Source organism: Pelobates fuscus, chromosome 3, assembly GCF_036172605.1.
Source record: "Pelobates fuscus isolate aPelFus1 chromosome 3, aPelFus1.pri, whole genome shotgun sequence".
Lineage (NCBI taxonomy): Eukaryota > Metazoa > Chordata > Amphibia > Anura > Pelobatidae > Pelobates > Pelobates fuscus.
Genome location: NC_086319.1, coordinates 340302146 through 340325798, shown reverse-complemented (window position 1 = coordinate 340325798; position 23653 = coordinate 340302146). Strand labels below are relative to the sequence as shown.

Sequence of the window (23653 nt, the reverse complement as noted above, 5' to 3'; positions counted from 1 at the left end):
GGATTATTTAATATACATTTTAATATTAGGTCTAACTGTAAGAAACATGTTTAAAGCTGGGTGTTTTTTTTGCCAGAGATCCAAGGATGCTCTGCCTATTATTTGCGGTCATCTTTGGCAGTGTACCTCGATTTCAAAATAGAACATAACATTTCAGTATTTATAAACTTTTAGTTGTCTCTACATTTGTATTTACCATATAATTTGCTCCGTTAAATCTAAGCATCAGTCTTAAACCGGCATAGATTTGATGATTAGCTGCATTTATGAGGATAGCTATGCTGTTTATCACTGATTCTACGAGGTTATCAGTGTTATTAACAAGGAAGTGCAGATTTTAGAGCAAAATCCACAAACTGGGAGAAAATCTCTGATTGAGCTATGTTCCCAGATTTTCATATTTGTTCTCTATAGTTCCAGCTTTGGTGATTAACCTAAACAAATCAGCAATATAGGCTTGTTTTATCTTGTATATGAATTATATTCAAAGAAAGATGTATTTTTGACATAAAAAAAAAAAAATTAACATTAACAAGCTACCAATATTCAGTTGGTGATGTGAATAATTACAGTAAGATGTATAATGTATCCAGTATAATGTATCTGCCCCGTATTTAATGTGAAATTGAAGAGATGGGCACATTTGAAAATAGGTACTAGTACTACTGTGTTGTTCTAAGGCCTCTGATTGTTTATTTTAATTAAATCTAAAACATTTTCACACAGACATTGCACACCCCAAGGTCTCAAGCAGTTATGTATAGCTTTTTGGTGTGGCTGGGGTCTAATTCAGTGAATTTACAGGTATAAATAGGCTCATATATGAAAAAGTTAGTGTGTCCTTTAGCTTGTTTAACCCCTTAAGGACCAAACTTCTGGAATAAAAGGGAATCATGACGTCACACACGTCATGTGTCCTTAAGGGGTTAAAAATACTGTCATGAGCAGTTAGTTTATGTCAGCGTGTATTTTAGCAGAAGTTTAACATAACAATTCTCTGATTTTGCCAAAGCTGCCGATTACAATCCCATAACCAGGCAGTTCAAGGCCCACATCTAAAATAAAGACATTTTATCTTAGCAAGTGATGATTTAGATGGAGATGCAGACTATTAGTTGGTGTCAGGGCACTGTGTAGAGAGGTTTCCCTCCTTGATACCCTGGAGGTTACAGGTTTGCACTTTTGCCAATGACAAATTTTACACTGTTACATAAAATATAGTCTTTAGCCATTCAAGTGCCAGAGAAATAGGTGTATGATTATTTGCGGAGTCGTGATTCCTCATCTTCGGGGAACCAAGTGGAGCCAGTATTTAAGACACTTTATTTTTCATACTTAATTGTAGAACTCGCATATAAGGAGTGTATGATCTCTGCACAGCAATTCTGGCATCAGTTTCTGTGCTGCTGGCATCATCGGTGCTGCTAGAAAATGATAAACAAGTGATAATGACTTTTTTTTAATATGTTTTCCTTTATATATCAATTCTTCATCAACACAAATAAAAGGAAGGGCAAATACTGATTAACTTCTTCATAACAGATGGCATGCAGAGGTTGTCATATTATAAGATTCACCTATCTACTTGTCCTTCACACATATGTGCATAGCTGGAAGATGCAAAATGGTTTATTCTCTGAACCAAGTTCTGAAAATACCTCTGCATTGCAGTTTGGATGCACAAATGGTAATAAGCCTGTTTGTGCAAGTTTGATTCAGAGCAATTCAGTGTCTGGTAAAATACAATATTATCAGAATCCCATGCAAAGTATAGAAATCCAGACCTACACAGCACCCTGATTACATTTTATTTGACTTTCTATGTTTATTTGACATTGAAGACCAAGTAATCTGTATACTGAAATAAAAAAAAATAAAAAAAACTCAGGCGATCAGTGGACAAAGCATTAAATAAAATTATAATCCTGTGATGTGGACCCACCTCACCAATTCATGCGCCACATCTCCTAGCATAGGAGATTGGGGCATTATAACATTGTGAGGACAGGACACCCTATTGGCTGGGACACAACATGTTAGCTGGGCAATATGCACAGTTAACCCTTTATTGCTACACCCCGTATGCAGTGGATTGTGAGTAATGCAATATGCTAGAATTCTGAGTTCCCCCATCTACACTAGATGTAGCATCAGGCTCCCCCCTATGTTTACAGTATGGATTAAAGTAGAACAGAATGGCATTGCATGTGGATACCAGCTCCTCTCCTACAGCTATGTACCAATCTTCCTTCCTTCGAAAGTAATGTACTAGAACTAGATGATGCCAGTCCACTTCCATTTTGGGTAGAGGGTCAGGATGATGACCAATCCTCCAAATGGCCATGTGCTCACTAAAGAAAAATTGTTAGGCCCCTGTTCTCTCCTCCATAACCTTGAAAACACATGAGTATAAACACAAGTGGAGCGTTCCCAAACTCCCAAATCTCCTTTGCTTTTTATAATACTTTTGAAAATGCCTTTGTTACTGTGGTACTTACCCTAAGGCTTGCGTTGTAGGTGTAGTTACTGGCACACTGCAAACAAGCAGAAACATATTATTCATTTTTATTTATAAACCACGATCTTATTTCACTGAGCTGCAGGAGGTGGTCAGGACATTGCTGATACAAGCTCACATTTTAGTGGAAACATAGTTATGGTGCAAAAGGTAACAGGGAATTATGCTTTGGGCAAACACATTTTGCTAGCGAAGTATAGGAATCCAGTGACTTAATGCAGACTTTGTAGTTGTGATGCATAAGTTCCCAATAAGGGACATATGGGTAGATGAGGAGTGGAATGGACCCAGTAAAATCATGGCATCGGCAATACTGAAGATGAGGTAAATGTTTAATTGATATCTCCTAAAACAATTAAATGCATAATTTTATGCCCAGTTGCTGTGCAGGGGAAAAGCTAAATGCTCACCTCCTGCTGAAAATAATGAGAGTGCTAGGGTCAGCCAACATATCAGCAGACCTCAAAAACATGGGATGTGCAGCAAATGCAGGAATACCAAAGGTTGTTTTTTTAATTAATATTTTTATTTTGTTTCTGAATATGCTGTCTATATAATCCATTAACATGGAGGGATAGGGTGTCACTTTGAGTGAATTTACATTTCTTTTTCATCTTAGGGTTTACGGGTGTTTCAGGGTGGATTTACAATCAAATTAATTTGTCATATAGACAATATGTAACATATAAAGATTCATTTACATGTATTTTTACAGGAAATCTCTTGTCTCTGATCCTCCTTCAGTTAATACTGCGCTAACACTTTTATTAAAAAATGAATACATAATATTTGTTATAAGTGCCATAAATTGGAATACGTGTGCAGGGGTGTTCTGTTTTTTTTTTTAATGTTTTTTTAAATTAAATAATTTTTATGGAAAACACTGCATATAAGAATAAAGAAGAGGGTGGCGATATGCATAAATTGAATATCTACATAACAAGCATGCCATGAGAGGGAGGAATTGTATTGAAAACCAATCATGTAATGCACTTCAATGGTGATTTGAAGTGGTCATGGTTCCTGGAGTCTGTATGTGCTCCCTTCCCTCTCCCGAGGGACCTTTTTAATGGCCCCAGACATTTAGATGAGCTGTTTGCAGTGCTGGAAGCCAGTGCTGTAAATAGCTCTTTAAATAGGCATTTCAATAAAATAGAACAGCTATAAGCTCTGCCTGGAAACCGGAAACGAAAAGATACATTTGGGTCTTAGGGACTTTGAATACATGTGAGCAAGCAGGGACATCATCGCTTTCCTCTATGTCAAATTTCTTTTGCTGCAATCACTTGCTATAATGTTTTGTTTCCCTATTGTATAGTGCTTTAATAAGTTACTGCTTTATAAAAAAAACCACAATAATAGCGCTTTATAAAAAATATAATGAAGGAAAAGGGAATTGTCAGCATAAAAAAGGTTGTGTAGAAGTCAAATACCATATAGTAAATTAGGACAAGAGAATGGGTTGTCTAGTGGTAGCGGTCGTGTGTGTGTATATATATATATATATATATATATATATATATTATATATTATATTAGTATTAGAGTTTTGGGTTATTGGAATGGGTAGAAAGCCTTAAAGAGATGAATTTTGAGCGAGTTTTTTGTTGTTTTTTTTTAAGATGGTTAGTGGAGGAGAGAACTGAACTTCCCTAACAGTGAGTTCCAGAGATATAGGGCATCTCTGGAAACTGTCTGTCAATGGGAGAGGGAGGATTTAATGAGTGACATGGACAGCCTTTGCTGATGAGAAGCAAAGAATGGTTGAGTTGGGCTATGTAAATTCAGCTTCTTTGTGTCACCTGTTAAAATCGAAGCCTAGATTTGTTGTTATTCATATTTGATCCAAAGACTTGAACAGAGCCACAGGAAGACATGTAAATCACATTTAGAGCCCTACTTATGGCAATACTCTACTATATGCATGTTTGCTACACACTAAACAATTCAGATAAGAATTGATTTTACTACCCACCAGAGGTGTAGTGAGGTGGGAAGCCAATCCCAGGCTCTGGTCTCATGGGCATCCTGCCAGCATCAGAGATATACTGTCTCTGATGCTGGTCCACTGTCCGTTGGGCAAACACCCAGTGGGCCACCATGGGGGCCTAGCAAGATTGTATGTGTAAAGCTCCCTGTAATGGATCAGAGTGTTGTCACAGCTTACAACAGAATGCTCTGATTCTTAACCCAGTGCTATCCTGATGGTCTTTATCACCCAGAAACTGAACCCACCGGACCACCAGGCATCAACTTACCCCCAACCTGGCACAAGGTAAGCAAGAGGGAGGCAGGAATAAACTTTATTATTTTTAAAATATATATTTTTTCAATATACCCAATATACTTACTTTTCCTACCCCCCTATGCTTCAGCCATTATTTACACATCTACACTATCCCCTATTCCTTCACACTAAAGGCCATAGCCTTACACTACAGCTCCATCTCCCTAAACCACAACTTCAATCCCCCATCCATCTCTACACTACAGCCCATGCCCCCTCTAAACTATAGCTCCTATCACTTTCTACACAACATTACAGATTCTTTAGCCTCTCCTATATTACAGCCCCTATCCCAATATACATATAACTCCTATAGCCCCTACTCTACAGCTCCATTATCCCATGCTACAGCCCCTTTGCACCTCTACATTACAGCTCCAATCTCCCATGCTACAGCCACCTTCATCCTCTACACTACAGCTCCATACTTCTATGCCGCAGTCTCTATTCCCCACACTATATCCTCTATCCCAAGAAACATACACTATAGCCCATATTCTGACTCACGCACTCAATACATTATTTTTTCCACACACACTACCACCCCTATCCATACAAACAACAGCCCCCATTTCCTCCCCCCACAAACAACAGCCCATACCTCTTCCCCATTACACCACAAATGGCCCTCTCCACATACTACACAACAAACAGCCCAATCAACACACACTCTACAGGCAGCTTCTCCCACCGGTGTTCCCACAGTCATACAACATCACAAGCAGCATCTTTACATACATGCAACAACACAAGCAGCCTACCCCCACATATACAACACCAAAAACAGCATATACAGTCAGGTCCATAAATATTGGGACATCGACACAATTCTAATCTTTTTGGCTATATACACCACCACAATGGATTTAATGTTTTTGCTATCTCTCTGATGGGTTTGTTTTTTCAGCCTAATGATGGCTTGCTTCACTGATAGTGACAGCTCTTTGGATCTCATATTGAGAGTTGACAGCAACAGATTCCAAATGTAAATAGCACACTTGAAAGGATCTCTGGACCTTTTATCTGCTCCTTGTAAATGGGATAATGAGGGAATAACACACACAGCTGAGCAGCCAATTGTCCCATTACTTTTGGTCCCTTGAAAAGTGGGAGGCACATATACAAACTGTTGTAATTCCTACACCGTTCACCTGATTTGGATGTAAATACCCTCAAATTAAAGCTGAAAGTCTGCAGTTAAAGCACATCTTGTTCATGTCTTCATCCCATTTCAAATCCATTGTGGTGGTGTATAGAGCCAAAAAGATTAGAATTGTGTCGATGTCCCAATATTTATGGACCTTACTGTACAACAACCTCTCCCAGCATGGCCTACCCACGGAGGAGCTCTTTAGAAGGACTTTGTTCATAGGTTGGCATTGAATTGAGATGCCCACTTTGGAAGAGGCATGCACGTCATTGGTGATGACAAAATGAATGAAAAGTGAATTTCAAATTTAAGGCCAAAGTAGCCAAACCGGAAGCATAGACTTGATTTTGAAAATCAGTTTGAATTGATGACAATTCTTACATTAGGGAATAATCACATAAAACATTATTTGTGGTGAATAGCAAAACTGGATTTTATTTCCAAATCAAGTTTTCCAAGTCACCTCCCTAGGCCTACATATTGCAAGTGGCAACTAGCTTCCCAATTTACCTCTGTGCACTTATTGCTGAACAGACCATTTAAACTGCTCATATGTCATGTAGAGCAGAACATTTGGTTTTGAAATCTGTCAGGAGTGTTTAGTGGGTGTAGTGTAGACTATCTTTCTGAGTAACACGAAGCAGCAGATGACGGTGTCACATAGTACAAGGTGTATATGATGTCATCAACTCACAATTATAGGCAGGCCAAAAACATTCTATCCCTAAAAAATATTTTGGTTGGAAAAATAAACTATTGAATAATTCAGATAAACCCATCATTGACATAATAAATAAAGGAATGGCAGGTATTTCAAAGAGGAAATGTTTTTGTCAGCCTGTGATTAGGGCTAATTTGTATAATGCAGGATATACCGGTTTGTAAGAGAATGTATTCTATACAGACTGAAAATGTACAATAAGGGTGTTACAAGAATGGAGTAGAACAGGTATGTGCAGTTTTTAACAATGGTTTATTTATTATCACATGTCATGCTGCTGGTATAAATTACCATAAACAGCTCAGCTGCTGCTTCCACCACACACAAAAATTTAATTGTTCATCTCTTTAGATTCAAAGTAATGCACTATTCTTTTCGTGAAATTGTTTGTGTCTGAAAGGAATTTGGAACTGACATGCACCCAAGGACAAATTCTCAAATCTGTGCCATCCATCAGTAAATTGTGAAAAAAAGACAAACACTGTGACTGTTGCTATAGCTGAAAATTAATACAAAGTATAACAAAATGTTCTGTCGAGGTGCAAACTTACTATAATCTTATCAGCAAAATAGCTTTTATTCTACACATTGTCCTAAACCAGAATTGAAACAAATGTATGCTGATTGTTCAATAAGCTACGCTCACAAGAAAAAAACCTCAATATGATACCCGCTGTATATGTACTGTAAACACAATATGTACCATATCACATGTCATTATATAATGCCTGTTTAATGTAACATCTGTTGAACATTGAAAGTTGCTTTGGCCAATTCACCGCTGCAATGCCAATGTATAAATAAAGAATTAAAATATATATATAAGAAATTTAAACATTTAATATCTGAACCTAATAAAACACAACGTATATATGGTATCAACTAAATTTGATTTTAAAAAATGGGGGTGATGGGGCATAATTTAAAGATATTCAGGTTTAGGATAGTATCTCTTATCTTTTGTTTAGAGATTAGATTGGCATTGCCTAACCAGTATTCATGCCCTGCCCATAAATGTTTTTATACTTATGCTATTTCAATGATTGATACATTAATGTGTGTCAGATGTGTACAAACGATCAAGAGACCCATGCTTATTCTTACGTGAATCTCTGCTAATGCAATTCTAGCAGTGGTGAATACAGCTGTGATAGTGCGAAGAACGCCCTGTGTTTTGCTAGTGGGTTAGGTAAAGTAGGCTGACAGTGATATAGGAGAAGGTGGGCTCTTGGTTATACAAGAGAACGTGGACTCTTGGTTATACAAGAGAAGGTGGGCTCTTGGTTATACAAGAGAAGGTGGGCTCTTGGTTATACAAGAGAAGGTGGACTCTTGGTTATACAAGAGAAGGTGGACTCTTGGTTATACAAGAGAAGGTGGGCTGTTGGTTATATTGGGGATAGTGGGCTGTGGGTTATATTGGGGATAGTGGGCTGTGGGTTATATTGGGGATAGTGGGCTGTGGGTTATATTGGGGATAGTGGGCTGTGGGTTATATTGGGGATAGTGGGCTGTGGGTTATATTGGGGATAGTGGGCTGTGGGTTATATTGGGGATAGTGGGCTGTGGGTTATATTGGGGATAGTGGGCTGTTGGTTATATTGGGGATAGTGGGCTGTTGGTTATATTGGGGATAGTGGGCTGTTGGTTATATTGGGGATAGTGGGCTGTGGGTTATATTGGGGTAGGTGGGCTGTGGGTTAGAAAGGGTAAAGTAGCCTGAGGGTGATATAGGAGAAGGTGTATTGTGGGTTATATTGGGGATAAGAGTGGCTTTAAATCATATGGGGAGAAAGGTTGTGTCTGTGGAGGGTGTCGAGGATGTGTGGGGTTTGTGGTGGATATTGGTTTGCTACAAGGGGTGAATTTGGGTTGCTACTGATGATATTGAGGCTGTCTGGTCGTTGTTAGGGGAATAGTGGAAGGATCAGTGTAGTTCTTTAAATGAAGGTAAAGTTGGCCGTGCCTGGCACATCCAAGAAATGCTACTTTTATTTAATTTCTTTTTACACAAGTCCCAGGTACTTTTGCATCCTTCCAACGCCCCTGATTTAAACTATATAATAATAATTTAGTTTCTCTCTCCATTCTAGTATTCATATTCAGATGGTACCTACATGTGTTGATTTGGGATAATGTTTACAAAACAATATATCAACAATATAGAGGGGAAAAAAACCACACAATACTTCTAATTACTATAAAAGACAGAACACTGAGTAAAACACATAACATGATAGAGTCCCTGTATTTTAGACCAGGGGTATACTGATAAAGCTTGTCATATGGTACCTGTCTGTAAGATTACAACTTGTTTCTGCATCTTTGGTTTCTGTGCTGGTCTTTGGCTGATTTGCCAGTAGGTAGTCCATCTTGTCTTGTAATTCTGTATTCTATAAATATCAAATATTAAGTCCTAGTTAATTATTTGTGCAATCTACGTCACATATGCAAAACTCATGTTAGACAGTCTATCACGAACATCTTAACCTGACCTGAACATATATAATCTGGATTTGGATCAGATTAGGTGTCTTTAAAAGAGCCCACTGAAAACAGCGCATTTCAGGTATAAATTGGTATTTTAGTAACACTACACTGAATGACAGAGTGCAGCGACATTACTGCTTCATCCACAATAACACAGTTTCCTAATCTCCCTGCAACTTGGTGTTAGAGGTATTAAATGTTAATGCTACGTTTCCACATTGCTTAGCACTACACCTGTGGACGGTGACCACCAGATGCTGTGGACTGTCACTCCCATCAGAGCTTGGCTACATGTGATAGGAGTTAAAATTCAGAGCATCTTGAGTTTCCACATTAGGTTTGGGGACTATCTTGCAGCACTCACCCTCGGTCCGTCGCCGCCCACGGTCCCCTCTCCCCTTACCTGTCAGCGAGCGGCGTCCTCTCCTCTTGACACGCCGCTCGCATCCTCCTCTCCTCCTCCCAGCGGCAGCATGTATAACGCTGCACGCTGGGAGCCGGCACTTCTATCTGAACGCCAGGGTCACTCACGTGACCCGGCATTAAAGCTACAGCACAATAATCACAGTGGGGGGTATAGATATCCCCCACGTGTGATTGTTAATTCTGATTGGAAGTTATCCAATCAGAATTAAGCTCAGGCTTTAAATACTTACCTTTCCTGTCTCTCAGTGCCCTGTTTGGCTTCTATTACCCACAGAGAAATAGAAGCCAAAGATACCAACAACCTCAAAAATATGATAGGTATTATCACACTCATAAGAGAATGGAGGCGAGTCACGGTGACTGGGGGGCAGAAGCGCTGAGGTTTTTCCCTTGTTCCAGCTAGGAAGCGGTCCTTGGCGGAGGTACCCAGCCGGGGTACAGGAAGCTCTGTTACAGTGAGCACTTCTCCTTTGCCGAGATAATCCATCCACTTCACAGGTGTGGCATATCAAGATGCTGATTAGACAGCATGATTATTGCAAAGGTGTGCCTTAGGCTGGCCACAATAAAAGAACACTCTAAAATGTCCAGTTTTATCACACAGCACAATGCCACAGATGTCGCAAGTTTTGAGGGAGCGTGCAATTGGCATGCTGACTGCAAGAATGTCCACCAGAGCTCTTGCCCGTGAATTGAATGTTCATTTCTCTACCATAAGCCATCTCCAAAGGCGTTTCAGAGAATTTGGCAGTACATCCAACCGGCCTTACAACCGCAGACCATGTGTAACCACACCAGCCCAGGACCTCCATATCCAGCATCTTCACCTCTAAGATCGTCTGAGGCCAGCCACCCAGACAGCTGCTGCAACAATCGGTTTGCATAAGCAAGGGATTTCTGCACAAACTGTCAGGAACCATCTCAGGGAAGCTCATCTGCATGCTAGTCATCCTCATCGGGGTCTCGACCTGACTGCAGTTCATCGTCGTAACCAACTTGATGGGCAAATGCTCACATTCGGTGGCTTCTGGCACTTTGGAGAGGTGTTCTCTTCACGGATGAACCTCGGTTTTCACTGTACAGGGCAGATGGCAGAAAGCGTGTATGGCGTTGTGTGGGTGAGTGGTTTGCTGATGTCAATGTTGTGGATGTCAATGTTGTGGATTGAGTGGCCCATGGTGGCAGTGGGGTTATGGTATGGGCAGGCATATGTTATAGACTATGAGCACAGGTGCATTTTATTGATGGCATTTTGAATGCACAGAGATACCGTGACGAGATCCTGAGGCCCATTGTTGTGCCATTCATCCACGACCATCACCTCATGTTGCAGCATGATAATGCACAGCCCCATGTTGCAAGGGTCTGTACACATTCCTCTAAGATGAAAACATCCCAGTTCTTGCATGGCGAGCATACTCACTGGGCATGTCACCCATTGAGCATGTTTGGGATGTTCTGGATCAGCGTATACAACAGCGTGTTTCAGGTCCTGCCAATATTCAGCAACTTCACACAGCCATTGAAGAGGACCAACATTCCACAGGCCACAATCAACAACCTGATCAATGCAAAGGAGATGTGTTGCACTGTGTGAGGCAAATGGTGGTCACACCAGATACTGACTGGCTTTCGGACCCCCCGGAACCCACCCAATACAGTAAAACTGCACAATTTAGAGTGGCCTTTTATTGTGCCTAAGGCACACCTGTGCAATAATCATGCTGTCTAATCAGCATCTCGATATGCCACACCTGTGAGGTGGATGGATTATCTCGGCAAGGGAGAAGTGCTCACTAACACAGATTTAGGTAGATTTGTAAACAATATTTGAGAGAAAAAGGCCTTTTGTGTACATAGAAAAAGTCTTAGATCTTTGAGTTCAGCTCATGAAAAAATGGGGGCAAAAACAAAAGTGTTGTGTTTATAATTTTGTTCAGTGTATATATACACTACCTGGCCCAAAAAAAGTGTCCACCTGGATTAAACAAGCAAATAGGTAAGAGTCTCCTATTGGATAGTTACTGGATGGGTGATAATCTTTCAGCTGGCAACAAGTTATTTAACCCCAACTGATGCAATGAGTAGCTTCTCATTTGTTAAACAACCATGTCAAAAGACATATCCCGTGGTCGTGGAAAAGATGTTAGATGTTGACATACATCAAGCAGAGAAAACATCTTAGGAGATTGCAGAAACTACTAAAATTGGGTTAAGAACTGTCCAACACGTTACTAAAAACTGGAAGGATAGTGGGGAACCATTGTCTTCGGGGAAGAAATGTGGTCGGAAAAAAATCCTGATTTATCGCGATCGGCGTAGAAAATCGTAGAAAAACAACAGTAGAATGAATGCGCAGGGAACTCAAGGGATTGGGACTGAACAGCTGTGTAGCCTTAAGAAAACCAGTAATCAGTGAGGCTAATCAGAAAAAAAGGCTTTAATTTGCTAGGGAGCATAAAGATTGGACTCTGGAGCAGGTCATGTGGTCTGATGAGTCCAGATTTACCCTGTTCCAGAGTGATGGGTGCATCGACGTGAGAAGAGAGGCAGAAGAAGTAATGCACCCATTATGCCTAGTGCCTACTGCACAAGCCTGTAGGGCAGTGCTATGATCTGGGGTTGCTGCAGTTGGTCAGGTCTAGGTTCAGCAACATTATGTGCTCAAAGAATGAGGTCAGATGACTATCTGAATATACTGAATGACCAGGTTAGTCCATCAATGGATTTTTTCTTCCCGGGTGGCACGGGCATGTTGTAAGATGGCAATGCCAGGAATAATCGGGCTCAAATTGTGAAAGAGTGTTAAGTGGTTTTCACACATGGATTGGCCACCAAGTCCAGACCTTAACCCCATTGAGAATCTTTGGGATGTGCTGGAGAAGGCTTTGTGCAGTGGTCCGACTCTCCGATCATCAATACAAGATCTTGGTGAAAAATTAATGCAACACTGGACGGAAATAAATCTTGTGACATTGCAGAAGCTTATTGAAACAATGCCACAGCGAATGTGTGCCGTAATCAAAGCTAAAGGCGGTCTAGCGAAATATTAGAGTGTGTGACTTTTTTTTTTTGGGTGGCGACCTTTTTTTGGCCAGGCGGTGTATAAAGGCTCCAAACCAAATAATGAGACTCTCACTTAATTTTGTAAATAATTTTGTGCAGATTTTTCACCTGATGAAATTACCAAAAACTATTTTGTACTATTTATAAATGCAGACAGATGTTTTGTGCATGTGTGTGTTATGTCAAACAAATTTTCCTCTTTTAGTGCATGCACCCAGCACTGAAAGAGTTAATGCTTTTAATCAATACATTAATTGTTTATTTCTTACCTCTCCTTCTAGAAAAGCTATTCTTTCCAGAAGTTGCTGGATGAGCAAATCTTTGTAGTGGACCTTTTTCCTTAGAAGCTCAATCTACATAATATAAACGAAATAGAACAGAATTTTAACAAACTGTTTTTATTGAAAAGAAATGGCAAAAATATGAGTCAACATTTAACTGGTTTAAAAAATGTAAACAAAAGAAAATAGGAGGGTCAATTGTAATGAGAGTGAATGAAAATAATTCTAGGTACAGTTTGGTTATTCCAAAATAAGAGAAAATAGATAATTCATTGTGTTGTATGTAGTTATAATTATATTATATTTAGCAGCACGTTTCATCCAAGCAGGATGAAGGCTTGGGTTACATAATCAGCTTTGTAAATGCATAGTGTCTGAAAGTATCTATTTAAGACTAAGTTCAAATATTTTGTATTTGAAATACTGATTTTAAAGGGACATTAACACTGCCCAAAAAATTAAAAATAATACAGTTTTATTAGTTTTTAGTAGATATAACCCCAATGAAGCCATGCATGTTTTTAATTATGCATTTTTGTTTTTCATTGGGGTAATTCTAAAAACTATTTTATTCAGGTTAATATATAAAAGTGAAGGTTAATATAGAAAAGTGTAAATTTCTCTTAAAATCTGTACTTATTGTAAAATAAAAAAGGACACATACTTCACACATAATACTTGACAGCAAGCTAAAGTGCTTTAGGGGTCAGGAGTGTCCCTTTAAGAATTCGGACAGACATGAACCCATCCACTTTGTGTGTACTGCTAAGCATTATCACGATTTCCTGCTGTTATTTGACCTCTTCCTGGAAGGGATTAAGCAATTGTTTGTCCCTATAAGCCTCACCTCTTCAATCATGCTTTTAACCTTCTTTTGTTGGCAATGGACCATATCATCCAGGTGTTTAATACGCTCACGTAAACTGGTTGCAGCCTCTTCTAAATGCTGAGTCCTGAAAGAAATTATATCAAAATGTTAAATGACTATAACACATCACACCATTTTTTCATTTTAACATGTAATCGAACCCTACAAAAGAGGCCTGATGGCTAATCTCTTACTCAGAGACTAACGCCGCTGTTTTAAAGTTTCAATACAATAATGAAAAAAGAGCAAACGGAACCCATGAACGGTTAATCAACATAACATCGTATGGAATAATTTTGTACACGAAACTGAGATTGGGACTCTAATAATTAACTCTTAATAATAATAACAAGGTACTTGACCAGGAAAGGCACATTCAGATTACTCTGGTTTCCAAGTACATCCTAGGGGTTGTTACTTTTGCTCAACATCCAGGGGTTGTTACTTTTACCCAATTTAATTCATCTTGTTTAAGTCTGATGAGAACTGAGAAAATCATGTGTGAAGAATGCATTTTACAAAAGGGTGTTGTATTTGGGGTGCTGGGAGTAAACGTTTTACAGTTTAAAATACAATCTCCCATCTTATGGTTTTCTGACTGGCCCCACTAGTGTACACAGATACACTCCCTGGAGTTTCGCTGTGGAGCTGTAGATGGCTATAGATAGCACTACAGGGCCATGTGGAACTCCCTTCCCTTCTACGTAAGACTTTCACCCAGTCTCCACGCATTCAAAAAATCATTTCACTTCTTCAAGAAAGCATTTAAATTAAACCGTTAGCAGTATTTTTTCCCACCCCCCATGACTCCTCTCCTGCAACTGTCAAAAAATACCTACTAAGCCCTTAGTGAATACTTTTCTAACAACCTACTTTGTACCCCTACTTTTACCCTTTGTGTGTCACTATACCCCACTCCCTCTAGAATGTAAGCTCATTGGGCAGGGCCCTCCACCTCTCTGTTCCTGTACGTCCAGTTGTCTGGTTACAATTACATGCCTGTTAGTCCACCCATAGTACACCGATACGGAACCTGATGGCGCTACATAAATATTAAAATAATAATAATGATGAAGCACAGCAGCTATGCAGTTCCCAATGACATTCCGGGTCACTTGGATGTGACCCCACTCCTTAAAGACTGGAATTCTTGTCCTTTGAAAAGGTAGGTAGCTGAGGGAGCTATCGAGGGTCAAAATGAAGAAGCTCCACTCCATTACGGTGAGCTCCCCTTTCTTATATTACCTGAAGGCCATTAGCTCAACACAATTAAGACATCATGGTATTAGGATGAGTACCTGCAAGTACTTTTCTGGTTCCCACTATTCACTGCAGTATCCCTTCTTCAGGTCCCCACAAAGTTTTACTGGTTTATCTCCCCTTTATGTGACACCTTGTGCTGTACAAACACCTTGACTATTTTCACTCCACTAAGCCCTGTCTAGTCTTTGGGCACAAGTTTGAGAGAGAGAGCTATTTATCACTACATCCAATTACTGGCTGATGGCAGTGTTTTATCACTGAAGAAGCTCAGGGAGCTAGGCAAGCGGTTTTAAACTTTCAAGTTGCTGCTGAAACTACTACAGGTTCCTGGTAGAACAGAGAATGGACAGACACAGTATCAGTTTCAGTTCTTGGTCCAGAGTTGGGTACCAGGACCCTGATCCTGTTACAACCACTAGCTAGATCGTTCGGCGTAACTAACCATTAACATTTGTAGCAAACATATTTTTTTGCCTTACAGAGGTATTATCGTAGAGTTATTCCTGTAAGCTTATTTAGGAAGCGTTCACGTCATTTTATTTAACAGTCCCTCTAACCAAACATGTGGACATTTTGTTCTCTTGTTTTATAAATAATAGGAGTACCACAATACAAGAGCTTCCTTTGTGGATTTCATGATTTGTTTACCTTGATAGGTTAAAATAAAGACGAAAACATAAATATATACTTCTATCTTGGGAAGTGCTAAAATGTGTCTGCCTTTGATCTAATTCGATTTGTATATATTTATGGAAGCTCTTCCTGTTTTTCTGAGCATTGTAAGGTAGTACCACATACGCAGTAATGATAGAGTTGGCAGCCAACATTTTATAGAATGCAGTGATCCTTAAAATTATAATTTGAGAAAACAAACACAAATACCCATTTTAAGATATGTGGTAACCTCAGATTTAAGCCATTTAATTTAATCTATCCAAACTATTGTATATTACAGGAAAAAAAAAAAATATATATATTTATATATATACATACATATATATTCTTATAAAAAGTATGTTTAAAGGTTTTGAACCCAGAATTTGGGAATCATTTAACAACTGTTGCCAGATTTACCATGTACTTCATAGGCACCTTTACAGGGAAAAAAATGTGGTGAAAAGCGCTCATATTTTTTGTTTAAAATTAAAGTCTCAGCTCGCCATATATGAATACCCTCATATTTTTTCCGTACTGTCTTTTAGTAGAGTTGTATATTATTTATAAATATATATATACACATAATAAAACTATCTCTCTAGGTATTCTCTCTAGGTATTCATTGTGGTACTTCATTACCAATTGTCAGCCATTGTCTACAAATTGATTTCAAGATCATCAAATATCCATCCAAAATTAAATCGCAAATAGTCCAGTTGTCCAAGCTTTCCAAATATTTCTGTCTTGATCATGTACAGAAACATGGCCAACATGTAAAACAGACTGTTCCTGCCCTCTGAAATATACAATTTTGTATCCTCTTATAATGTAAAGTGCTACGGAATGTGTTGGCGCTATATAAATTCCGATAAATGTAAGTAAATGTAAATGTTCTGATGGACTACTTTGTAATGTGGACGACTGATGGAGCACTATGAGAACGTCCAAGAGGAAGCATCATGGAATCAAGGTAAAAAGGACAAATGCATGATAATAGCATAGTGAGCTGGAAAAACTCTGTTCCTTTTCTGTCAGTTACCATTATCCCCCCCCACGAGGTGCTCACGTGCACTCTTTTTTAAATCATAGAAAGGATAGTGTTGATGTGCAGTGATATTGAAATATTTCAGTATAACACCACGCAAAGGAAATAAATGGGCTACTAGATTTAAGTTGTTAATGTCAGATTCCCCAATCTGCAATCTAGGGCATTCAAGTCTCGCCAACTGGGTGCTCAACAAAGCAATCTTGACTACTGGCTTCATAATAGGTTTCATGAATCCATTTGTTTAATTTTCCTGTCCATGAATCCAGATGGTCCATATGCTGAAAGTTTATTCTGATATGTGCTTTTTCTGAGATGATGGCATGTTCTTGTATACAGATGGGATCTGAGCAAAGCAGTCTGACTAGTACTAAAACCATCTGACTCTTTTGGCATAATGTTCTACAGGTCCTAAATATTTGGTAAAGTGTGGTAGATTAGGCAAAGCTGGTGAAAAGATATTGCTGCTGCTTAGCAACAGAGTCAAGCTTGATGATGATACCCAGTGATGGTGCCAGGTGGCACCAAGATGATCGTGATGGACTGTATCTTAGGACATTCTTGCCCTGCATGCTGGGTAATGGTGTACATGTCTAAATGTTACCTATTAAGGAATATCTGGTTGGAAGTTTTTATAAATCTTTCTTCAAAACTCGTAGAGGACTTTCACACCAAACAAAACTGAAAAACCTAGTTTGATAAACCATAGGGGCCAATTGAAAATATTATAATATGAACTGATCATTTTGCCAGACATTTCCATGTAGAACATCCCAGCTAACAATATCTTCAGGAGGCCCAAGACCAAAATCATTTTCTTATTAGTGTCCTTTCTCATTTTAGATGGCTACATGATGGGCCTGGTCTGCTGTTGCCTGTCTGAAATTTGAGAGTAAGACTGTGGCATCAGTATTCAAGGGAATTCAATAAGAATATTAGTTTAAGTGGAGCACAGGATAGGAAAAGGTTGAATTTCATGGGCTTAGCTTTTTTTCAATACTTCAAGGAAATTTAAAGATAAATGGCGCCACCGTAATACCCAAAGACCAGTGCAGCTCAAGTTCACCGAAGTGTTATGCCAAAAAACACTTATACATACATAAAATGTTGAAAACAATAAGGTGATAGCGCACAGTTGGGAAGTGTATTTCACACTGGCAGAGGTAGACAGGATAAAACATATTGATAAAAACATAAAAGCGATATAGCACAGACTGTACAAAAGTGGTATCCGTATAATAAATATAGAGGACACTCACATATTCAAGAGCCCTTCAGGTCGGCTCTGAACTCAGTAGGTATAGTAAAACCACTCAACATATTGCTGTGTAGCTGGTCCCAACTAGGAGAAAAATTAGACCCGGGCATTTTTTTATCACAGCGGCCCACTAAGAAGAGTGCGGGGCAGAGGAGGTGTGTTTTGTCATCACCAATGACAAGCACGCCCCCTCTCAAAGTGAGCATGTTGGTTCAATGCTCTTCCAGGGCAGACCATGCACAGAACTCTGCTAAAGAGCTCTAGCATGAGAAAAAAGCCCTGTATTTGTTCTGCACAGTGCAAGCAAATTTAATAACATGCTTGCACTGTGTTTCCTTGCAACTTGTCTCTGGTGTCTCTATAAATGGATACCAGGAGACAAGAATGCCAGGAAAGTGTATTGTGCATGTGTTTGGAGCCTGCTTGTGGTATTGCGTGTGTGTAGAGTGAGCTGATTGTGGTGTGGTATTGTGTAATAAGGTTGGTTTTAGTCATGTTGTGTTTGTGGTGTAATGTGATGCATATGTAGCTAGGAGCTGTAGAGAATGTGTGTGTATAAGGGATGTAGCAAGTTTGTGCATACAGGCTATAGAGTGTGTGTGTGTGTGTGTATAGGTGAGGTAGTGCTTGTAGAAAGTGTGTGTTTAGGGGTGTAGTAATCTAGCGTGTGTATAGGGGATCCAGAGTGTGTATGTAAGTATGTAAGTAGTGTAGTGTGTGTGTGTGTGTGCGTATATATGAAGGACCCAGAATGTGTATAGGAGATCTAGTGAGTGTGTGTTTATAACAGATTCAGAGTGTATATCTGTAGATAATCCAGAGTTGGGTAAGGGATCTAGCGTGTGTCTGGAATGTAATGTGTTTAGGGGAGCAGTATGTGTGTGAGGGTTGCTGTGTGTGAGGGTGCTGTGTGTGATGTGTTTGAGAGTGCTGTGTGTAAGAATGCTGGTATGATGTGTGTGAGAGTGCTGTGTGTGCTGTGTGTGAGAGTGCTGTGTATGATGTGTGTGAGAGTGCTGTGTGTGAGAGTGCTGTGTATGATGTGTGTGAGAGTGCTGAGTGTGATAGTGCTGAGTGTGAGGTGTGTGAGAGTGCTGAGTGTGATGTGTGTAAGAGTGCTGTGTGTGATGTGTGTGAGAGTGCCGAGTGTGAGAGTGCTGTGTTTGATGTGTGTGAGAGTGCTGTGTATAAATGTTAGAATGGATTGTGTGTGTGTAGGGGCGATAAATAAACAAATAAAATAACTAGCTCTGGTAATCTCCCGCATGGATTACTGTAACCCTCTCCTGATTGGTCTTCCCAAAAGCCGTACTGCACCCCTACAGTCCGTAATGAACGCTGCTGCTAGACTGATTTTCCTCTCTAGTCGTTTCTCTCACACCTCACCCCTCTGCCAGTCCTTACATTGGCTTCCTGTATGCTATAGGAGTCAATTCAAGGTACTAACTCACACCTATAAAGCACTGAACAACTCTAGCCCCTCTTATATCTCCTCACAGATCCATAGGTATGTCCCTTCTCGGTCTCTCCGCTCTGCCCGTGACCACCTCCTGTCCGTTGTCCGCACTCGTACGGCCAACTCGCGCTTGCAGGACTTCTCGCGGGCGGCTCCCTTCCTATGGAATAGCCTGCCTACCGCCATCAGACTCTCCCCTAGTCTTGCATCTTTTAAGAAGTGCCTTAAAACTCATCTCTTTAGGAAAGCATATGGCCTCCAAGACTAACCCTTACCTCACATACCTGTCTCTTGCCCTCTCCTAAAGGGCAGTCCACCTTATTTGATTGCAAATTCCTGTCCTAATGTGTTTTACACCCACCTCCTATAGAATGTAAGCTCGATCGAGCAGGGTCCTCTTCAACCTATTGTTCCTGTAAGTTTATTTGTAATTGTCCTATCTATAGTTAAATCCCTTCTCATAATATTGTAAAGCGCTACGGAATCTGTTGGCGCTATATAAATTGCAATAATAATAATAATAATAATAATAACTAAGTAGGCATTATGTCCCTCCCTCCCTTCTTACCTCTATCCTGGAAGGGGGGGACTGGTACCTGGGACTGGGAGGCGGGGTGGCGATGTTCCCTGGTGGTTCCGCCGGGTCCTCTCTCCAGGCTGGCTGTCTTCCTTTCTCTCCCCCGCCGGCGGCCGCATTTGACAACATGTGGGCCGGTGAGGGAGATCCTTAATCTCCCCACTGGCCCTCCATGGAATACAGCGGGGGCGGCGCTCGGATAGTGCCGGCCCTGCATAGACCGGCAGGGGAGATCCTGGGACCTTCCCCTGCCGGCCTCGGCCCCTGGCCACCGTGGTCCACCGGGCATTTTCCTGGTGTGCCCGATGGCCAGTCCGGGCCTGGTCCCAACAATTTTTTTCTCCTCAAATGAAGATCAGGAACCATAAACTAAATAAGTAATATACTTTATTACAAAATAAACAAACACAATATGCTTTGTGGTAAAAAACTCTTAAGCACAACGCGTTTTGACCGTAGCTGGTCTTCCTCAGGTGCATCTACCTACTGAGCTCAGAGCCGACCTGAAGGGCTCTTGAATATGTGAGTGTCCTCTATATTTATTACATGGATACCACTTTTGTACAGTCTGCGCTACGTTGCTTTTATGTTTTTATCAATAGGTTTATCAATCACCTTATTGTTTTCACGATTTTAGCTTCTTTTCAACGTATACGACTATGTAGTCTTGTATTCCTTGGATTACAAAATATCTCTCATTACCAAAACAATATCTCTTGTTTTTCTTGTAATCACAGTTTTTCAGGTATTAGAGTGTAACTATATTTTTCAATATGAGCATATAATGTTGTAATCCTAGATCAATGCAGGGCAATATATTAACGGTACAAAACAGATCTTACCTTTCTCTCTCAGCTGAGTTTATGGTTATCCTATTATCAAGATTCTGCAATCTCTCTTCATGTCTTGTTAATTGTACCTGCAATTGCTCTCGCTCCTATAAATAGCATTGTTGTTGTTATTATTATTATTTTTTGCAAAATGTATATTTTTATATGGGCACATACACAAAACATTTAAACTGCACAAGCAAAGGACAAGCATATGATTTTAAAGGGATAGTACTCAGAATTTGTTATATGTATGTAAGTTGCTGCAGTAGTGAAATGCTTTGTTGAAAAAAAAAACATCAAACAGATAACAGCGTATTGTGATCAGAAAATTACTTTTGTTCATTGCATAGTCTACATAAGCTTCTCTGTTACATTGGCTACGCTATTGTTACAAGCAAAGTGATAAGATTGGTTTTACAAAGATCTCGATTTACTAGATCGAGATCAACATTTTATAAATAACCATGTTAAAAAATGTAAAGCTTTATTTACACGGATATTAACAAGCACACTGATCTTAAATCCCTTTTGCACAATTTTACTATGAATGTTATTCACTAGACACAGGATGATCAGTAATTTCAAATTTAAGTCCAGTATACCCGAGGTGGAAAAATAGCTGAACTGAAGAATTGATCCAGCTGTGCTATTTGGGCTTAAAATGTGAAATGCCTTATTCTGTTCCTGAAAATCCACAGTTTAGTAAATGATCTGCACTCCAATTATAGAACAGTACGAAAGTCTATGTTTAATTAAACCATTTTATTTAAACTTTATTGAATTCATAGAATTAAAAAACAAAAAAAAAACTACAATTCAGACAAAAATAGTTTTAAATGTATTATGTGATCCATATTTAGTTTTGTATGTTTCTCATTCATTGTATATGGAGAAAGCATTAGCTGTAAGCAGAACATATATTATAGTAAAACCAGTATATAATTGGTTGCAAGCACTTATGATATAATGCATGTGCGCGAGTTAGTATGTTTGGTTCTCAAATATCCATTTTTCTATATGGTATTACCCCGATTTTTGGTTCTCTGCCTGCCTGAAATGTACTCACTGCTGTACTTTGTGCGTTTTATTTCCAAAACAATGTGTGTTTTACCTCTTCCATACGTTGGACTAATCTGTCCATCTCTGCAATCTTTGCATCTCTTTCTTGTATCTTGATTTCAGCTAGTTGGACCTTCTCACTAGCATCTTCAATAGCTTGTAAGTACTGCTTTGTTTGGTCCTTTAGAATAACACATACACGATGACTTATATACATGCCCAGCTTAATGTGAAAGTCACTAGTTTGTAGACCTTACAGTATATGTACTTCACAAATCACAGTAAAGATTGAAAGGGGAAACAATTTACGAGAACATAGCCGTTATATCAAATCACTAGGTGGCAGACTGATCCAAATGGGAGCTGTGGTAACTACACAGCAACTGGCTTCCTAGACTGTGACATAGGTAATATGGATTTATACAAGATAACGTTTGATCTATTTCCTACTTTATTTTTCCCATTCTGAGACTTTAACCCCTTAAGGACACATGACATGTGTGACATGTCATGATTCCCTTTTATTCCAGAAGTTTGGTCCTTAAGGGGTTAAGTAGAATTACAGAACTGAAAGTCGTTTGCTCTCCCACGCCATCAAACACGTGCTGTGAAAATGCCAATAAGGTTTTCTGTAAATTTCATCTGAACATTTTAAAAAGTTTGAGGGTGGGAAGCATACATATAGAAATGGATAAATGTTCTGGGTTCTTTTAGATAGCAGTATGCCGTACCCTGCAAAGCTACAGTGTATGAATGGAAGGTCTGATGTGTCATTCTCAAATGAAGATATTCTATTCGTTGAATAAGGCAGTGTTGGACCTCCTATCTCATGCTGAATAAATTATTACTGGTATTTTACAGCCTTATTGACCGATTTAATTTTTTTTTGTTTTAAGATTCAATTTGATCCAAATGATTTTTTCTCAGAAAATATATAATGCATCAGACATTACATTCAGGTCTGCTGAAGATGAATGTGTGGAGTCACAAAAAGCCTAGAATAGCATGTAGTCCAATTTCTATGGTATTCAAATCTGCTGCTTACTTCTCATAAATACAGTACATACAAAGCTACTGAAAACATTGGAAGCACGGCAGCTAGAGACAGGAGAAATGAGAGACTGTCGGAAAGGAAAGGCGGAAGTACACAGAAGAGGAAAATAGGGGTTTTGCTTTCTAAAGAAATTAAGAAGTGCAGAGTTATTCACTAAATTGAGAATTGAGTTTCAAATGTAAGGCCAAACTAGCCAAAATAAACACAGAATCGACTTTTTTCTAAATTGGTTATTTTGGCCTACATTTTGAAATTCACTTTACATTTCACTGTGAATTTATAGCCATTCTCACATGAAATCACAAGGAAAGCAAGGTAAAAGGAAAATGTGACAGGCAAGGAGACAGTAAAACAGATAAAGAAGAACATTGGGAATGGCTGAAATATATGTGCAGAACAATCTGGGTCAAGGTCAAATTCTTAAAGTGGCACTGTCACCCCAAACTTGCCTTTGTCTACTGTTTCCTATTATCTTCCTCTTTTTGAATCTGTTCTTCTTTTCTTTATATCTGATCTAATTCTCTTTAAAACGTAAGACAAAGTAGGGACTACTTTATTTTATGTATTTTTCCTACACAGGACACTTGTAACAAAATGGTGGAGCTTAAGGTAAGCTCCACTTCTTTTGTCAAGCTAACAAAGAGT

At 39.3% G+C, this 23653-nt stretch overlaps 1 protein-coding gene across 1 annotated transcript in view; it reads right to left on the bottom strand.

Annotated features, from left to right (window-relative positions):
* Nucleotides 1-932: 932 nt before the first annotated feature.
* The window catches only part of MYZAP (myocardial zonula adherens protein), a 97081-nt gene continuing 74360 nt past the window's right edge, over nt 933-23653 (bottom strand). The window contains exons 9-15 of the mRNA XM_063449101.1: nt 22007-22135; nt 20905-20999; nt 13786-13891; nt 12927-13010; nt 8968-9068; nt 2499-2534; nt 933-1424 (exon numbers count right to left, since the gene is read on the bottom strand). Coding sequence (XP_063305171.1) covers nt 1313-1424; nt 2499-2534; nt 8968-9068; nt 12927-13010; nt 13786-13891; nt 20905-20999; nt 22007-22135 — 663 coding nt within the window. The 3' untranslated portion in view covers nt 933-1312. The remainder of the gene's footprint in view (nt 1425-2498; nt 2535-8967; nt 9069-12926; nt 13011-13785; nt 13892-20904; nt 21000-22006; nt 22136-23653) is intronic.